Source organism: Anthonomus grandis, chromosome 3 (assembly GCF_022605725.1).
Source record: "Anthonomus grandis grandis chromosome 3, icAntGran1.3, whole genome shotgun sequence".
Lineage (NCBI taxonomy): Eukaryota > Metazoa > Arthropoda > Insecta > Coleoptera > Curculionidae > Anthonomus > Anthonomus grandis.
In genome coordinates, this window is record NC_065548.1 from 664808 (window position 1) to 684489 (window position 19682).

General features: G+C 33.8%; 1 protein-coding gene across 2 annotated transcripts in view; it reads left to right on the top strand.

Moving 5' to 3' along the window:
* LOC126734713 (guanine nucleotide exchange factor subunit Rich) overlaps nucleotides 1-19682 on the top strand; it is a 64875-nt gene that overhangs the window by 37965 nt on the left and 7228 nt on the right. The window contains exons 17-19 of one of the 2 annotated variants that reach the window (XM_050438431.1): nucleotides 1789-2074; nucleotides 2134-2199; nucleotides 9609-9874. In XM_050438431.1, the coding sequence (XP_050294388.1) occupies nucleotides 1789-2074; nucleotides 2134-2199; nucleotides 9609-9874 (618 nt within the window). The remainder of the gene's footprint in view (nucleotides 1-1788; nucleotides 2075-2133; nucleotides 2200-9608; nucleotides 9875-19682) is intronic. The other variant, XM_050438432.1, reaches the window with a different exon arrangement.

Genomic DNA, 19682 nt, shown 5'->3' on the forward strand with positions numbered 1-19682 from the left:
AAAAGATCCGAATGTTCCGCACTTACGCTATTTCTCAGCAGATGATCCTTTCCATTATTTTCCGTCCAAGTAATAAACATTTAATAATGATTTCATCACTGATTTTATCATTTATCCAAGATAGATTGGAAAGAAAAGATGAATAGGCTATCTTAACACTAGGATGAATGTAAACACAACAATACCGTCGTTATCGTTCGGCACTGTATACAGGGTGTAAATAAGTAGATGCAAAAAAATTCAAGAGCTGATTCTTGGGTACATTTTAAGAAAAAAACTTTATATGAACGTATGTTCTAAAAGTCCTAACTTTGCAGATAGCGGGCGGTAAAGATTGAAAAAAAGTATATGTTTTTTACAATACCTGTATTTATTAATATTTTGTATGCATTTTCTATGCATCAAAAGGCATTTTCTGAGGCTCACTATTTTTTTTTTATTTGTATCAATGATGTTCGTGTAAGGTTTAAAGTAAATATTTTTGATGAAAAATATGATACACCACTGTTTACTTAACCTTTCAAATAATGTATTAACTTATTAATCTGTATTAACCTGTTAAATGCCTGCTGATGATTGTTAGTTCTTGCCTCCTCTAAAGTAGAAACTTCTTTGTGCAATTTTGATCCATTTCATCAAAATGGCAAATAATTCAAATGCAGAAATGACCGATATGCTTTTTGTTTATCGTCTTGCTAACGGAAATTCATTGTAAGCATCTAGAAGGAGCATCCGAAATGTACGCTCAACGAATGGCACCTCATCATACATTATTTGCACGCCTTCATCAAAGACTACAAGAAACTGGTACTTTTCAACCAAGCAGTACTTAATTTAATAATTGATGAACAACCCGACACCAGTACTAGAAAAATTGGTCTGCAGCTACATGTCATCATATGGACTATTTTAAAGGATCAATTATTTTATCCATATCACGTACAACGGGTCCAGGCTCTATTACCACGAGAGGCGTCTTGAATTTTCTCGATGGATGTTAGAAGTCATTGAGCAAAACCCTGAGTTTTTAAGGCAGATTATGTTTACCAACGAAGCTAATTTTTCCAGCGAGACAATCATAATTTCATTCCTCAGTTTTGGCCGGTCCACCTCGGTCACCAGATACGAATCCACTAAATTTTACCACATGGGGTCATTTAAAAACTTTGGTGTTCAGGATTCCAATACTGGATATTGATGACTTGAGACGTAATTCAAAATTCTCCCGCAATTTTTTAACGGATTCGTCGACAAATGCGGCGACGTATAGACTCTTGCATAACGGCAGAGGGGGTGGTCATTTTCAACATTTATGATAATTATTTAATTTATTTTTCTTTCATTTGGCTTAAAACAAACATTAGAATCACATCTAAACATTAATAATAAACACGTAATACATTTAGGTATATGGATTTTATTTTTTTTAGCGATTACACGAACGTCACAAGTGGTACAAATAAAAAAAATTAGTGAGCCTCAAAAAATGCCTTTTAACGCATAGAAAATGCATACCAAATCTTACTAAAATATCTACAAGGGTTTTAAAGGTATTACAAAAGTAACATGTATTTTTCTTCAATCTTTGCCATCCGATATCTCAAAAGTTACGCCTTTTAGGACATACGTTCATATAAAGTTTTTTTTCTTAAAATTTACCCAAGAATCAGTCCTTGAATTTTTTCGCATCTATTTATTTACACCCTGTATATACTACTGCCGGACGATAACGACGGTATTGAGGTCACCTTAATTCGCATTATTCACAAACAAGGTATTTTTCATAAGATCCGAACGACGTGGAATCACCCCGGAATTCCTTCGTACTTCCGAGCAAACTTACCAACAAACAAACGCCCCCGGTCAGTCCGAACGCCGAGGAAATCTCGCTGATTTTGGGAAACGTACAGGGAGGCTCTCGGGTTCGTTCCTACAGCACCACCGTATCCCCGAAACTGCCGGAAAAAGGCGGTGGAACTGTGGAGAAAATGAACGTTTTACCGGAAGTGTCGCCCAAGTCCAACCGGAAGAAGTCGGCGCCCAACGTCATTCCGCCGAAGAACGACAATAATCGGTAAGAGATTTTTTTGTTGTTGCCATTGTTCTTTTGTAATTAAATTTAAAAAAAAAAAGTTTTTCTAGAACGCGCTTTAGTAGCCTCATACCGTTTTCCTCACACTGGTGGAACGTTTTTAGATTGTGAGTAGTTTATTACCGAGAGTCTGTTGTGATATTTTGCTTCTTATTTGTGCCGGTTTAGGATTAGGTTTATATCGAGGGTCTAAAGGATTACTTGACACGGTTATTATTTACTAACTCAACGAGAAACGCTATTATGAACTTTATAAAGAGTCTTTTTGTGCCTCGTCAAATTTACACAAGTGGTCTTAATAAAAAAGATGTTTACCGAAAATTTAAGGGTTTTCCAGAGTAATTTTAGGAACCTAATTTCAATTTGGTTAGAAACCAATAAATAAATATTTGGCTGATTTTAATACCATAAACGTAATTTTGTTTTTATGATGAATATACGGTTATTGAATTGAATTGAAAAGAAAATTGTCTCGGCTGTAGTTCTCAGGAGGAGCATCTTAGGACACATGTTTATAGGAAAAAAATCTTATTTTGACTTCAATAATACGCCCTTAAAATATTTGCACCGAATGTTGTAATATCCTGTATTTAACTTAACGAATATTTTTCTTTATTCCACAATCGAGGTGTGGCAATACCGCAACCGACAATAATCGTGTTAACTCATCAAGACTTGGATCTAACCATCCTAACGGAGCTGCCATATGAGTATATGAAAAATTGCACACTTCTTATTAGTATATACAGTGCGAACGTAAAGGTTGGAATAAATTCATTTAAAATTCAGGGGTATGTTCAAAAAAAAAACGCTCGGACATGTCGATTTTTACTTTTAACTGCGGGTTTTCATACTATAATTTTATGTATACAGGGTGGCCCAAAAATAAGTTACGGTCATCAACGTAATTTTTTAAAATGTAAACACCTATTTTTTATTTTAGATTTAGGTTCTACATCAAATTCTAAGTACATTTCATGTACCATGTCCTATACCTAAACTTGACCGTTGACGATTGAACACAATAAAAGGCTATTTTTGGAAGAGTTATTTATATCAAGCAACCTATCAGTTATTGTTTGGTTATTTACATTTGTGGTTGGTGTTTTTGATTGTTAACTTGTCACAATTTGTTGACATCAAATAATTTTGAGTGAATTTAGTTTGATTTAGATGCCTAAGCAAAGTTTTGCTTGTGTTAAGTTTATCAAAAGATAAAATTAAAATTTCAAAAAATGGTACGTCTTAGTGAGCGAGAGCGAATAGAAATTTTGATGATGATTGGTTATGGAAACAAGATGCGCACTCAGATGGAAGTCTGTGAAATTTATCATGCCAAGTATCCTGATAGGCCACGTATATCTCAAAGTACTGTCAGTAAAATAGAACAGAAATATCGGGATTTGGGTCATGTCAGGGATAATTATACGAAAGGTCGGTCAAGTATATCAGAAGAGAAGCAACTAAATGTTTTGTTGGCAGTTGAAGAAGATTGCCATAAAACGACTCGCAATATTGCGTTAGAAAATCAGATATCCCAGACATCCGTCGTTAAGTATTTAGGTATAAATAAATGGCACCCTTACAAAGTTCAATTGGTTCATGAACTAAATGAAGATGACCCAGATAGGCGTTTAGAACTTTGTGAGAGACTTATGGACTTGTGCCATGCTAATCCACAATTTTCAAAAAAAATTGTATTTTCTGATGAGGCAACGTTTTGTCTTCATGGTAGTGTAAACCGGTAAAACTGCCGATATTGGGCTACTGAAAATCCGCACTGGATGATGGAGTGCCACAGCCAAGTCCCTCAAAAAGTAAATGTTTGGGCGGGGGTGATTGAAAACAGGGTTATAGGGCCCTTTTTCTTTGAAGGATACTTGAATGGTGAGAGGTATTTAGAGTTTTTAGAAAATGACTTGGTTCCATGCCTTGCCACTTTATACCCCGATCCAGAAGACCCGGATATATTAGATAATTCCTTATGGTATCAGCAAGATGGAGCTCCAGCCCATTACACTCGTCCCGTGCGCCAGTACCTGGATACCGTTTTCCCTGGACGTTGGATTGGTCGGAGGGGTGCAATTGAATGGCCGGCCAGATCGCCGGATCTGACTCCTTTAGATTTTTTTTTTGTGGGGGTATCTTAAGTCCAAAGTTTATGTTAATCGGCCAAACAACATTGACGACTTAAAAATTAGAATGACGGAAGAAATAAGATTGATAGAACTTTCTGTTATCGATAACGTTTTATAAGAATTTCGGCATCGACTGGGATATTGCCAAGAGGTTCGTGGCAGCCATTTTCAACACTTAATAAATTAATTAAAATATTTTTATGTATTCTTGCTTGATATAAATAACTCTTCCAAAAATAGCCTTTTATTGTGTTCAATCGTCAACGGTCGAGTTTAGGTATAGGACATGGTACATGAAATGTACTTAGAATTTGATGTAGAACCTAAATTTAAAATAAAAAATAGGTGTTTACATTTAAAAAAAATTACGTTGATGACCGTAACTTATTTTTGGGCCACCCTGTATACATAAAATTATAGTAAGAAAACCCGCAGTTAAAAATAAAAATCGACATGTCCGAGCGTTTTTTTTTTGAACATACCCCTGAATTTTAAATGAATTTATTCCAACCTTTACGTTCGCACTGTATTTGATATTATTTAGAAGATTATTCTAACCAAAGTTTCCAATTGTTTTTGGCTTATTTTTTAATTGCTCACATCACCAGTAAAAAGAAAATAATTTAAAAAATATATATGGTATTATATGTGCATCTCTAACCTTTTTCAAGAGAAACATCAATAATTGTCTGTGACGCATCTGTGCGTCATACAGGATACCCAGCCTTTTTGGGTAAAGAGTTTTTGTGCCTATAGTTGAATCAATGGATCTTTGCGTTTACGTCATCACATGTTCAAGGTTGATGTTTATATGAATCAATTAGTTGTCAAACCAGCATCAGTGGCGGCGGCATTTAATTTTTAAACTTAAAAAAAAAATAGGTTTTTATGCCCAATTTCCGTGGCGGCGATTTTCGCCAGAGATGAAATCTGCGATTCTTTGAAATTTGTTTTTAGTATATTGTCACTTTTAGGGCAGCTAATTTATTTATAGCTATTTGCTGTCTATTTCAACCTGCTGTTCTTTATTACTGGTAGAATATTTCTTTAAATTACTCACGTCTTTTCTACTTATAAATGCAATAGGTACTTTTTTAATTAAGTTTTTGACATAAGGTACTTCATACACAGTGTCTTTTAGGACCTCATAAAAGTTATCATAAGATTTTTTTTTACTTCACGATAAAATATTAATAACAATTTTTAATAAAGAAAGATTTTCATCGAAAATAGACAGTATACATATTATATAACGATAAATTTCCATGAACTTTATTCCTTTAAAGCTCATGAAAAGCTTTAACACTTTGTATAAAGGTTTGAGACATAATTATAATGTTTTCATGAGCCTTTTAAACCATTATTATTTATTTTATTGCAGTCCTATTTCTAAAAACAAGTTATTGACAAAAAAAAACAAAAAATGAATCTTTTGTACCTCCATTCAAATTTTTCTTTTTTTTTACAAACAAGAGATTTAGTTAATAAGAGATACTTATTATGATAATATGCTAAAAGAAATGGAGCAACCCGTATATTATACCGTAACCCAAATATTCTTACACCAAAACATTTTTTCAAAACAAGTTTTTTCTCATTGAACAAAAAAATATCAAAGTTTAAGATAGAAAATTCAGTTATGAATAATCACTGTCACTATCTTCTGAGCTAGTTTCACTGTTTAAACTAATCAGAATTTGGGGTATCTCTTCAATAATGACTTCCCTATCATACCAGTCCTTGATTATTTTTTCAGTGTGGCAAACCTTAGCGTTCCATACTTCTGGTGTACATTTCTCTAATGATTTTTTCCACATATCCAGTACATTTTCATCTTTATGCCCATTTTCACCAATATGGGTATTGTAAAAATTTTTGGCATCAGCCTAAATCATCTCAATCGCATTAAATTGACAATGATAGGGTGGCAATCTTAAAACTTCATGTCCATTTTCTTGCAATATTTTATCTATTTTATATTGCTTTGGCCTTTTGTACATTTTTGCTATGCTTAATAACTCAGGCTTAAACATTTGTCTATTGTATGGTATATTATTTTTCACTAACCACTCAGCAATTTCTTGTTTTTTCCATGAAGATGAAGGTTGTTTTTCTAGCTGGACAGAATGGTACGGAGCATTATCCATTATAATTAATGAAGGTTCCTCTAGATTTGGGATCAACTGATTTTCAACCCACTTCGTAAATAGTTCGTGGTTCATTTCTCCATGATAATCCAATGTTTTCGATTTAGAGGCAAAAATTAAACTGGCATTTTTAATAAATCCTCCACTATGTCCAGCATGCAACACAATAAAACGTTTTCCATCAAAACCACCTGGCTTACGAACACTCTTAATCCCCCATGATCTCATCTTGCTGCCTTTAGAAAAGATCCAAGTTTCATCCAAAAACAGAAGTTGACGTGCAAATGGTGAGTTTTTGTTTTCCATATATTTTCTGAAAAAAGCTGCCCTCATTGAAGATATATTGGTTGTCTCCATTAATGCACGTCTGTTATCATCCTTAAGGTATTTAAATCCCAGGTTAACGAGGAGTGTTCGAAGGCTTCCATAACTAATGTGAAGAATTTCTTTTCGATGTAGCTCTTCCTTTAGCATATGAATTGTAACTTGTTTTTCTGAAAAGATAAAATAAAATGTTTAGCTATAAAATGATGCAGTGTAATAATGTTGTGCATACATGTCATACAATGTACTACGAACATCCATTTTTGTAAATTCATTAAGATCTTGAGTCTTTTCCTTCCTCCGTGGCCGGTCCTTGCCTGATGTTGAGGGCAACTCATTTCGGTCTTTGGAAATTTTTATGCTTGATACTGTTCGAAGGCTTATCTTCAAAGCATCAGCAACTCTCTGCAAAGTTCAAATATTTATTTACTAAAATAAAAAAAATTAACTATATTTATAATGTTCATTATTACTATAACTTATATTTTTTATTATAAGGCTATGTTTACCCATCCTCATTATAGCATATTTCATAATAATTAAATTTTTTAAGTCTATTTAGTATATAGTATATAGTATAGTGTGGTAGACATTTCCTAATTATTAATCAAAAATTAAAATAATATTTACCTCTTGGATAGCATTCAAGGAAATTAGGGGTCCCTTATTATCTCTTTCAGACGTAAAGTACGAGATTAAATTTCCAACAAGCATACGAGCTTGAGAATTCAAGCGTTTTCCAGGCATTCGAATGTTAGGTTAAATACCGAATGGCACCAAATAAGTTCTCAAAAGAACTGTTTGTAAAACAGAAAAAGGTTTGGCAAAAAACTATTTCAATAGAGCTTCAACCAAACACAAAACACAACGATGAACAGTAAATAAGAAAACAAAACAAATCAAATTTCTCTAAAACTCTTTGGCAAGGCAAAGCAAAGTCGAGAACATAAACAAACATGTTATTACAGAAAATTCTAAATTAAAATTTGTTTTATTTACAAGCCGTGGTTTCCTTTCGTCATTAGAAGAAAACAAGTAATTTTTTTAATATCTAAACATAAAACATATATTATATATTGTATACTTCTATATAAAAAATGTATTATATTTAGTACATTTTTGCGAAAACGGGCACCCTCCCGAAAGGAAATAATCGATTTTAAAACCCGATGGGGAGCCAATGATGTTGAAAATTTATCATAGACATGCGATCGGATGTTTGTCCTTGTCTAACTCATAACTGTCGCTCCGACCGTGGGTCGAGTATTTTGAAGACTTACGTTCTGTGCTCTTTCTCATTTGATTTGTCTAAATTAGAAATTAGAGAGAGCGGATGAGAAACAATTGTGTTTAGTGACGTGAACGCAAAGATCCATTGATCCAACTAGGTGGCACATGCCTGTATCAGAGAAAAACAAACCACCGAGAAGGGACAAAGCCGGGACCGATTTTTCTTACGCATGTGCGAGCTTATTTGGTATACCTGTCTTATTGCCGGTCCCTTGCCAGCCGTCGGTTAGTCCGGTAATATCAGAGAAAAACAAACCACGTGTGGTGGTTTTTTTTGGTGGTTCAGGTGGTTTGTTTTTCTCTGGTTATAAGGCCGACCATATTCCCACAGAAAATGCCTTTCGGTATGTTTGTGGCTATATTATGAAAAGAGCACTTGAAGTTCATATTAACTGTGATACCTGCACCAATTTCGGCAAAATGTGTGATGAAATTGATATAAATAGATTATTTCTTCATTTTAAGGCTTATAATTCCAGTATATGTAATTTTGGTGGCTTACAATCTCCGCCAGAAGGGTTTATTTCATAATATATATTTAAATTAAAGGAAATATTCAATTGTAATTTTGAGAAAATGTGCATAAACCAGGGAATAACTAACAATTTATTTAACATAATGAAAACTATTAATTATGAATACCCTTGTGCACATTTTCCAAAAACCTTTATCTTAAAATTTTTTATGGTTGAAAATAGGTTGAAAATATTGAAAATATTTTACACCATTAAATATAATAATAGGGTCTTAAAAACAAATAAAGATAAAAATGTTTGAAAACTAAAAATTTTGCGGAATGTATGAATGTACCTAGGTTTAATTTAATTGTTGCCAATGTATTTTTGTGTTTCATTATACAATGAGCCAATATTATTTCCTCAAAAAATGAAAGTTTTTTTAGAAGATTTTTTGTTTTTTCATTATTTATCCTAAATGGTAATTTTTATAGTTGGCACTATACCGGATGACACAGGAAAAAGGGAACACGCAATAACTTTTTTATTTTTCAAGATAAACAAATGAAATTTGGTATGTTAATTACCAAACGGTTGAACCGAAAATGACAAGAACTTTCTTATTTTAAATGGGACATCCAGTATATTTTTTCATACATTTGTTTATCTTGAAAAATAAAAAAGTTGTTGCGTGTTCCCTTTTTCCTGTGTCACCCGGTATAGTTTAGGTAACTTCACTATACCAACAGTAAAATAATGTAATAGTTTTCATTTCAAATTCCCAATAAAATTTTTAATCTATTAATTGTCGTATTTCTCTCCGTGTACGGAACTATTAAAGTGCCAAAACGATTTTTCTCCGTTACTTTATATGTAGCGCTAGTCATTTAAGCCCGCTCAAGGGCACCAAAATTGGACCCCAGAAAATCAACGGTAAATGCGGGTTTTGTCGCTTCTCGGTGGTTTGTTTTTCTCTGCCTGTATATCCACTTTGTATAGTGTCAGTACACTCACAGATCATAATTATAAAAGCCTTCGATATAAACTTTCTTGTTCAATTTGTACGCGTTTAATTCCTGTTTTGGGTTCCTAAAGTGGTGACGGTCCAGATTTTCATCCGCGCGGAATGTCGTATAAGAAACATACAGCATTTTCTTTTTAGGAACTCGCCGAGTAATACGGCCGAAGAGTTCTTCATCGACGTCATCCTGCAGAAACACGCGCGTCGATTGTTGTCCAACAGACGTCTGACCGATTTGGGTTATTTTGCCGCCCATTTGGATTTCCACCTGGTCGCCTGGTTGGGCAAAGAGCGGGACCGGGCGGCCAGAATTGACGATTTCGTTGCGGCGATGAAGCAGCTACACGAGGAGTTCGCCTGGCCGTACCCAAATCCGACCGTCTTGTCACCGAGAGAGAGTTTCTCTAGTAAGTTTAATCTTGTATTGTAATATAACGTAAAATTAGCAGAAGACAACACAAACTCCAACTAAAACTGCTCTGACTATCTAAATCCTTGACCCTGAATCACGGTTTTATCCTCAAATTCATCCTCGGGATCTCTTTTAGATTATTGTAAACAAATCATGAAAATATTTTTCATGTATATATTTCATTATGTGGTTTTATGTTGTGGGAAAAAACGTCCGCTAAAGAATAAAAATCTTGAGTTGCGATTTGACTTTTATGACTATCGTGGACAAAATTACCTCTAACTCAAAGAGTGTTCAAGGATCCTTCGTACATTAAATTATTGAGAAAGAAAGGCCTTTTCTCTGTCCAAACATCTTTTAAGAATATTCTTATCTTTTTTCCCATAAACTCCTGGTCCAGGGAATTTCTCGCTTCCGCATAAAGTCAAATTTCTCCAAAACTACTGGTGTTTCACGAATGAAATAAACATTGGCACATTCAGAGGACATGTGTCTGTACACTTTACCAACAATTTTCATCTTTATAAACTTGTGGTCAAAAAAAAATGATTTCCAAGGTAATGGCTTCATAAAAACTTAATTTTCTCCAGATTTACCTGAGCACCACTAAAAACGAATTAGTATCAAAAGCCCCAATAGTGTACGCTGAATAGGGATATTATTGTATATTATCTGTCTCTATACGTGATTATTATAAACTATTTCATGAGAGAATATGCCGGGAACGTCAAGCTTACCTCAAGATGTCGGAGTGGATTAAAGTAATTTTTCACATTACATGGTTAGTGGCGCCATGAGGTCAAATCCAAACCTCGAGTAATTGAACTAGTTAACCTAACTAGATAATCCCACGTAGATCCAGTTTTACAAGATTTGCCAATTAATACAACGTTGCCTTGCTTAGTTTTAAGTTGTAGCGAGTACGGAAATCAATCTAATCCCAAAAGGTAAAGTATTTAAATTATAGGAAAAACTATGGCAACAACAACCTGGTATCGAAAATGCCAATATGTAAAAAGTTGATCCTTGAGCATGGCGTAAGTGACAGACAGATAGAAAAATCACGTGAATCAGTGAGAGATAGAGAGAAAGAAATAGCCTGATTTCAGTAAATTGCTTAAAATTCAAAGCAAAAAGCCGCTAACGTCATCTAGGAGTTCTTATTTTTTTACAAGGTCCTTAACCCACTTTACACTAGATGGCGATCAGTATTATCTTCACACAATACCAAATTATTACATTATAAAAGCAACCAAAAAAAATACAACCCTTCTTTTCGCGATAGTGTATAACCAGAAATAAATTTATGGGTTCTAAACCCAATTGATTTCCGTGAGAAATCCTATACTCTATTTCCTTTTTGGTGAGAGCACAGTGCCTCATTATTTATGCAGAAGTAGCATAAATATAGAGTCTTCCATTTTTCTACATGTAACAAAATGATAAACCAGGCTGTTTTTACCAATTTTAAGTGGACAAGTCCTGTATGGTCTCAAATACAATAGGTCGTAAAATTCGGAACAATGGTTTCGAGTTAATTTTTATGACAAACGGGTTGCCAGTGTCGTCCCGACTATGGATATTGATTTTAATTTTTAAGTTAAATAATTATCTGTTATGAAAACTTTATAAATAATGTTGGATTTTATCTATTATCTATTAGATAAAGATTTTTAGAAAAAGTATGGTTGGTAGGTATAACCTATATTTATTAAATTAACAAGAAACATTTCTTAAAAGCGGAAAAGCCTCATTATAAAACTATGGTAAATAAAATGAAATATAAAAATTTGATTAATACCGCAATTTGATTGTTTTTTAAATGTTTAAAAAATTGTTGTAAAATTTCATTTTTTTAATACCAACCAATAAAAAATGCAACTCTCTAGACATATCTTGTCATTTATAAGAAAGGCACATAAATATAAGTTTCTTTTAATTTATTAACCATATTTACAAATATTACATTAAAAATATTTACGAAATATACAAAAAAAATCAATTTATAAATCACATTCGTTACTCATCGCTTTCATCCGAAACAGACATTCTCACTGTTATAACTAAGGGTTCGACAGTTTCTTCTAGAAGATTATCGAGGGTCCACATCTTTTCTTCTTCTTTTATAGCATGATTCACAGCATTGCTCCAGTTTTCTTGGGTAACGTTATCCACTGCTGCTTTCAAAAGTTCTCTCACATCGTTTTATTATTTCTAGCCACAAATCCTTTTACTTGAGCCCAAATTAACTCTATAGGATTTAATTCACAATGGTAAGGTGGCAAACGAAGTACAGTTATATTGTGTTGTTTTGCCATTTCGTCAACAAAGTGTCTTTTATATTTTGATTTATTTTCTGCAACTATTGTCAGAAGCGCTGCTTTTACCGCGTCATCTCCAAAAGGTATTTCTTTTTCGGTAAGCCAGTTTTTTATTTCCCCTTTTCGCCAGCAGGATGATGGTAATTTTTCTATTAATCTTGAATGGTAGCTGGCATTGTCCATAACAATAATTGAATTTTCGATAATTGACTTGATCATTTCGGAAAAATCAAAAACATCAGCATTCATTTCTTCCTGGTGATCCTTAGTTGACTTCGATTCGAATTCAAACAGACCGCCATTTAAAAATCCTTTATAGCTCCCAATATGTGTAATTATTAATCTGTGTTCCGTACAAATATGACCTGTATTTATTATCCTTATACTCTTTAGTTTATTTATGTTTGTTTTATTGTTGCAATAGTTTGGGAAATAATTGTATGTATGCGATCGCGTCAATCTATTTATAATTTGTTATTTGCCTATTCTTATTGCGCCTGGGTCAACCAGGCTTTCATGGTATGCAGTACCATTTGGCGCTCCCCACCAACAAAAATATATGTGGAACCGTTGATTGAAACGGGAAAAGATGCGCAAATACTGTATAAAATTTCGTGACCGCGGCAGCCAGCCGTTCTTTGCTTTATCTAGCAATTAAGAAGCTAAGAGGTGGCGCCCCCATACGTAGGAATGATGAAACTCCCTTGGCAGCCTTGGTATTAAAAATTACCAGACATAATATCGCAGAGAAATGGGAGTTTTCGTATTGCGCTATTTCTGTTTGAGGACATATTCGCATATTCCATAGTATAAATTTGGGAGAAAATATTGAAAGGTTTAGTTTCATATTTTGTTTTTTTTTCTAATTTTTAAGTATAAAATCTAATAAGTAATATAAATTTGTTATTTTTAAAAGTACAGTATATTATAGAGTTTGCCTACATTTCGGCAGAACCAGAGGCTGTTATTTTTTATACAAGGTGCAAAAATATTCATATGGTAAAGTGTTTTAAGCTTTTGGGCCTACGGCTTATAAATTAAAAAAAAATACCTTGAAAAAAAATTAACCTTAAAAACATATACAGGGTGTTCCGTTCATCATGTTACAAACTTCTATGGCAGATAGAAAACGTCAAAAGAAAAACAAAAGTTCATATAAACATGGGTCCGGAAAAGCTTCCTCAGGGAGCTAGAGCTCTTTGAAAATAACCTTTAAAAACTAGTTTTTTTTTAATAGCTCTGGAACTACTTTAGCTACTGCAACCAATTTTGGGAGGTAAATTATTGTTAGTACGTTTATTCTTTTAAACCTACTAAATAAAAAAAATATTTACCAGGGGCTTCAGAATCAGGGGAGTATTTGGTAAATTTGGGCCCATTTCTTTAAGACTTTAATTTCTGCCCGTTTGGGTATTAGATTATGATGTTCCTATGCTTTTTACATAAAAAAGGTGCTCTTAGTAAAAGTCGGTAAATGATAAATATCACCGTTTTTGTGAAAATTGGCGAAAAGCAAGTTATGAGATACAAAAATGAATTATCTATTATTATTAATAAACAATTAAAAAAAAAAATCTGGCGTAAATATAAAACAAATGTTTAAAAAAAGTTAAGGTAGCCACTTTATTAAATTGGTACTCAAATTAATTAACTGTCACTTTAATTACCTTGAGGCATAAAATGTTTAAATGATTTTAAGTGTACTAAAAAACCAACAAATTAACAATTTTAGAAACGTAAACAAATTTTATTAAAAATTGGTATTACAAAAATAAACTTAAAATATTAATTGCTCAAAATGCCGGCCGCCACGATCGATACATTTATTGTATCTACGCGCCATATTAAGGTTGACGTGGTTAAAAATATCAGGCGTGGTTTGGATAACTTCAGCGGCTGCGGAAATTCTGGCCACCAGGTCTTCTTTTGACTCGACTGGAGTTTCATATACGAGACTTTTCATATGCCCCCAAAGAAAAAAATCTAAGGGTGTCAAATCTGGTGAGCGCGCTGGCCAGGTGACAGGGCCTCCGCGGCCAATCCAGCCCCTTCCAAAATTTTCATTTATAAGCTCGCGGACAATAAGTGGAAAATGAGCTGGCGCTCCATCGTGTTGTAGCCATAAGTTCTGTCGTATATTTAGGGGCAGATCATCTAATAGTTCTGGCAGTACATTTCTTAAAAAAATTAAATAAATATTTCCCGTTAAACGAGGAGGCAACATAATTGGACCAATTAAGCGTTCTCCAACAATGCCGGCCCACAAATGACCGAAAACTTATGTTGATAGCGGCTAAAATGAATACCATGGGTATTCATCATCCACCAAGGGTTTTCCTCACTTCACACGTGATTATTCTTAGAATTAAAAATGCCTTCTTTTGTAAATAAAGCCTCGTCAGTAAAAAGGACATATTTTGGAAATTGAGGTTCTTCTGTACACCGGTCAAGAAACCACTGGCAAAAATTCACGCGGGGCCTAAAATCATTGGGTCCTAATGATTCCACCTTTTGCAGGTGGTAGGGCCGAAGGAGCTGTTCATTAACAACGTTCCATACCCTAACATGATTTACATGCATCGCATCAGCAACTGCTCGCGTATTTACTGATGGGTTATCTTCAAATCGCTGAAGCACTTCTTCCTCAAAATCCGGGATTCGGATGTTCCTTTGCGCGCCATTATCTTGGCGTTTTATTTTAACAGAGCCAGTCTCCCTGAGCCGTTGATTGACCCTTTCAAAAAGTGTGTGAGCTGGGATTCGCCTTTCGGGAAACCACTCTTCATATAGTCCAGAAGCAGCTCTGCCATTACATCGAACTTCCTCATAAATTAAAAGCATATCGGCGTATTCAGCAAAAGTGTAATCCATTACTTAACCGTAATAAAAAGGGAATTAATATCATGTAAAAAATACTGACAGTGGCAATGAATTAGCATTATTATTATTAAAATAATTAATTCAAGATACAGCATCATAGTTTGGTTTTAGTCAATTTCCACAAAAACGGTGATATTTACCGACTTTTACTAAGAGCACCTTTTTTTATGTAAAAAGTATAGGAACATCATAATCTAATGTCCAAACCATGTTGGGACAGAAATTAAAGTCTTAAAGAAATGGGCCCAAATTTACCAAATACTATCCTGATTCTGAAGCCCCTGATAAATATTTTTTTTTTATTTAGTAGGTTCAAAAGAATAAACGTACTAACAATAATTTACCTCCCAAAATTGGTTGCGATAGCTAAAGTAGTTCCGGAGCTATTAAAAAAAAACTAGTTTTTAAAGGTTATTTTCAAACAGCTCTAGCTCCCTGAGGAAGCTTTTCCGGAACTTTTGTTTTTCTTTTGACGTTTTCTATCTGCCATAGAAGTTTGTAACATGATCAACGGAACACCCTGTATATGTTACTCACCTTTAGATTGACTTTTATGTTTTATAGGGTAAGTTTTTAGCTGAAAACTTTTAAATGTATTTTTTTTAAATCTAAAAATGTCTATTGTAGATTTGATAAAGGTCAAGAATATGAAGACCGAAACGTTATTAAAATTATATGTTAACAGAAGCAAGATAAATTTTATGTTTTAACAATTACCAATACCCAAGAAAATAATTGATTTCAAAAATACTTAAGCAGCATACATAACCCAAAAACAGTCCAACCCTATATATCCAACCAAAGAAAATGGTAAAATTGGATTATTTTTGGGTTAATATTCTGGTTTGATAAATAGCATCATATTTCTTAAATTGCCCGGGCATTGGGCATTATGAAAAATCGCCATGTAATTACATTGTTCATATTATACGAGCCCCGTCCCACTTCAGTTGGCCCAATTGAAAATTCTTAATAATTTCTGTTTAAACACCAAAAAAAAAAAAGACAAATTTTATAGTGTTATATAGTTTTAAACAAATAATAAGCTTTACTTACTCTATAAACACAACAAAATGGGAAAGTAAACTCATTTATATTGAACATATATTTATTTTTTAAAACAGTCGCAATTCTTTGAGGCATGGGGTTTATTAAGTTCTGATACTACCCCTGATTAAAACTATCCCAAATTTCTTGCTAGTTCTTCTAATTTTAGATATAACACATAATGTTTATATGAGATACTTTTTGGTATTGTAATATTGTGGAATAAAGATGCGATAAAAGAATAATAAATTCATTTTTTACTAAGCGGGCCAACTGAAATAAGACGGGGCTCGTATATATTTTTAGCAGAAAATTTTACATAACGAAATAATCATAAATAAATGGTAGTAAAAGTATTTACATATAAAGATTATTTAAACAATCTTTATCAATATTTTTTATTTTATTTGTTTAAACATTGACTGAAGAGGCAAGATTTAATTTTCAATCATTGATTAGATACGATACGTATTTTGCTATGCGGCTTCTTAGAAGTTTTTTTTTCTCTCGTTTGCTGGTATTTTTCAGTTTCCCATTTAAAAAAACTAAAAGAATTTTCAAAAACCTAAGAGAATTGTTTTTTCTCTTCCTAGTATTAGTACATCCCCGATAAGCACACTCGTTAATTTTGCTTGAATTTGACATAATTCAAAACAATAATAATACAAAATAATACGCCAAACATGCAAAAACTCCCTTAGACGATGCTAGCGAGCTCCGCTAAACAATAATGAGACACAAACGGCAAAAAGATTTCCGCGCGCGTTTGAGCGTGGCGCCATCTACCCGCCGCGCGCTTTTTGGGTCACGTTTTTGCCCGTAAATATGCGTATCTTCAGGCCTCTTCAATCAACGGTGGAACGGAGAGCGGATATAGTCGCCCGAATTTTTGGCGACAGAGAACACCAATTAAGGTAAATTTCGCACCTTTTCGTAACAATTTTGGTTTTACGGTCTTTCGAAGTTGGAAATACATATTCCTACGCGATAATTAAATTTCGCCGGATAAGTGTAAAAACAATCTGTGGCCCTTACCAGAAGGAGACTTCAAGCCAGTCGATGAACCTTCTAAAAAAGCCTGACGGGAGCTTCCAACATTTTTATCCTGCCAGCACTTGCTCACGGTGTGTCTTTCGTTAAGCCAGGTTTCATCCAAATAATAAATGTTTCTTCCTTCCTTTCGATACTCCTTAATTTGCCTTAAATACTTTCTTCTCAGACAGACTATTTCTTCTTTATCTATTAAAATAGATTTTCTATTTTGCTTTTGCCAAAAAAAATGTAATTCGTGTAAAATTTTCCATAATTTTTTTCTTCCCATTTCTGGTACATTTTTGTCTTCTTTTATAAGTGTCAAAATTTTGTCGATAGTTGGGATTTCATTCTTAAAATAAAGTTAATGTACTGTCCTCCTGATGATATGCTTTGCTGTCTCATCAACTGCTATCGGCTTCCTACCGGCAGTTTTCTTTACACTCTTCTTAGGCAAGTTCTCACGGTTTTCACTTTTTCTGTCACTAAGAAGTCTGTAAATGGTTGCTTTACTTATGCCTGTCATATTGGCACATGTAGAAACTAGATTTCTAACAGTACTTATACTCTATTTCAGAAGTGTATAGAGCAATAAACTGGGGAATTCCGTTCTGTTTGGCTACATTTCGTGGTAGTTCATAGGCGCAGGTACTTATAATATTTATGAATTTAATTTTCACGGATTAAACGCCTTTATTTTGAAAGAGATTAAATACTAAATAAATACTTTTAATCCTTTTGTATAGATACCTATCTTTTAACGCTTTGTAACATGCAAAAATGGGGTCAGGTAATATATACAGACTATAAATACTTTTAAATCATATTTTAAACGTTAGTAGTCACTGCTACGCTGTAGTGTAATCACAATATTATTATCCCAATATTTAAAAAAATGGAGGTATTCAGTCCAACAAAAAAATGTACTAAAAATTCTCCACTATCGCTGAGTGAAAAAGTTATTATTTTAAATGTACATGATTGCATAAAACACGATTACCCTAGTTTTACTGTGCAAGAAATTGTTGAAAAATGTTCTCGAATGAGTGGAATTGGAAAGTCCACCATTTTCAAATTGTTGCGGGAAAGAAAAGTAGCAGGTCAAGTGGAATCTCCCAAGCAAAAGCCAGGACGACCTACAAAAGTCCTTGATGAAAATGCTAAATGTATAATTCGAAGAAAAGTTCACTCTTTTTATTTTAAAAAGGAAATACCCACCCTAGACAAAATTTTAATGGAGCTTGGCCGAGATGACAGTATTCCGTTGATAAGTAGAAAACTTTTATGGAAAACTTTAAAAAATATGGATTTTGCCTGGGAAAAGCATAACCGCAAAGCACTTTTACTGGAGAGCGACGAAATTGTTTGTTGGAGACGACAATACTTGAGAAGTATCAAGCAGTACCGCAGGGAGCAAAAGAAAGTTTTTTATCTTGATGAGACGTGGATTAACGAAGGTTATATAGTCCAAAAAATGTGGCAAGACAAAAATATAACCAGTGCTCGCCAAGCTTTCATAGAAGGCCTGTCTACGGGTATTAAAGTACCTTCGGGAAAATGAAAAAGACTTATAATCACACATATTGGAAGCGAAGAGGGATTTTTAAAAGAAGGTCTGCTAACCTTTGAGTCGACTCGCACAGGAGATTACCATGAAGACATGAACTCAGACGTTTTCGAGGACTATTTTGGTGAAATGATAAAATTTCTTCCGGCTAATTCGGTGGTGGTTATGGATAACGCAAGCTATCATTCACGGCGAATAGAGAAGACGCCAACTTCAAGTTGGAGAAAGCAAGAAATTATCGATTGGCTGACTGCAAAAGGTATTGCGTTTGAAGCAAATTTGATAAAAAAAGAACTGCTGGCAATAGCAAACTTACACAAAACTCGTTTCATGAAATACGCCGTGGAAGATATAGCCGAAAAATATAATAGAACTGATATGGGCGCAGGTAAAAGTAAGCTACTGTTTGATCAAGCCATTACGGAAGCGACACCAGAGAATTGGCGAAAAGCAGTCCAGCATGTAATTAAGCAAGAGGACAAAATGTGGGATCTTGACAACCTCATCGATCAGACAGCCGATCCTTTAATTATAATGTCAAGAGGTGATGACAGTTCGTCAGATGACGAAGAAGACTACAATCTATTATAATTTAAAATTGGTATACACTGTTCAAAAAGTGCCAGATCCAAAAGTGACATTTTCAACTGTTTTACTCTACATATTATGTTCAATAAATTTGTGAAAAAAATATATTATTCCATTTAAACAAAAGTAACTTTCTAAAATAAAATAGCATTTAAGTACATTAATTATAAGGTAAAAAACAAGTCCCAGTTGCACGCCTTTGGCGAACCGTTTTCAATGTTTATCAGTGGGTAACAATGGGCAAAACTCATAAATTGACCCAAAACCGGGTGGCACTACCTGCAATTAACGAAAAGAAAGAATTTTACATTGAAACTAATACCCAACTAAGGTAGTGGCATAAAATATTGGTGGATCACCAGGTACCA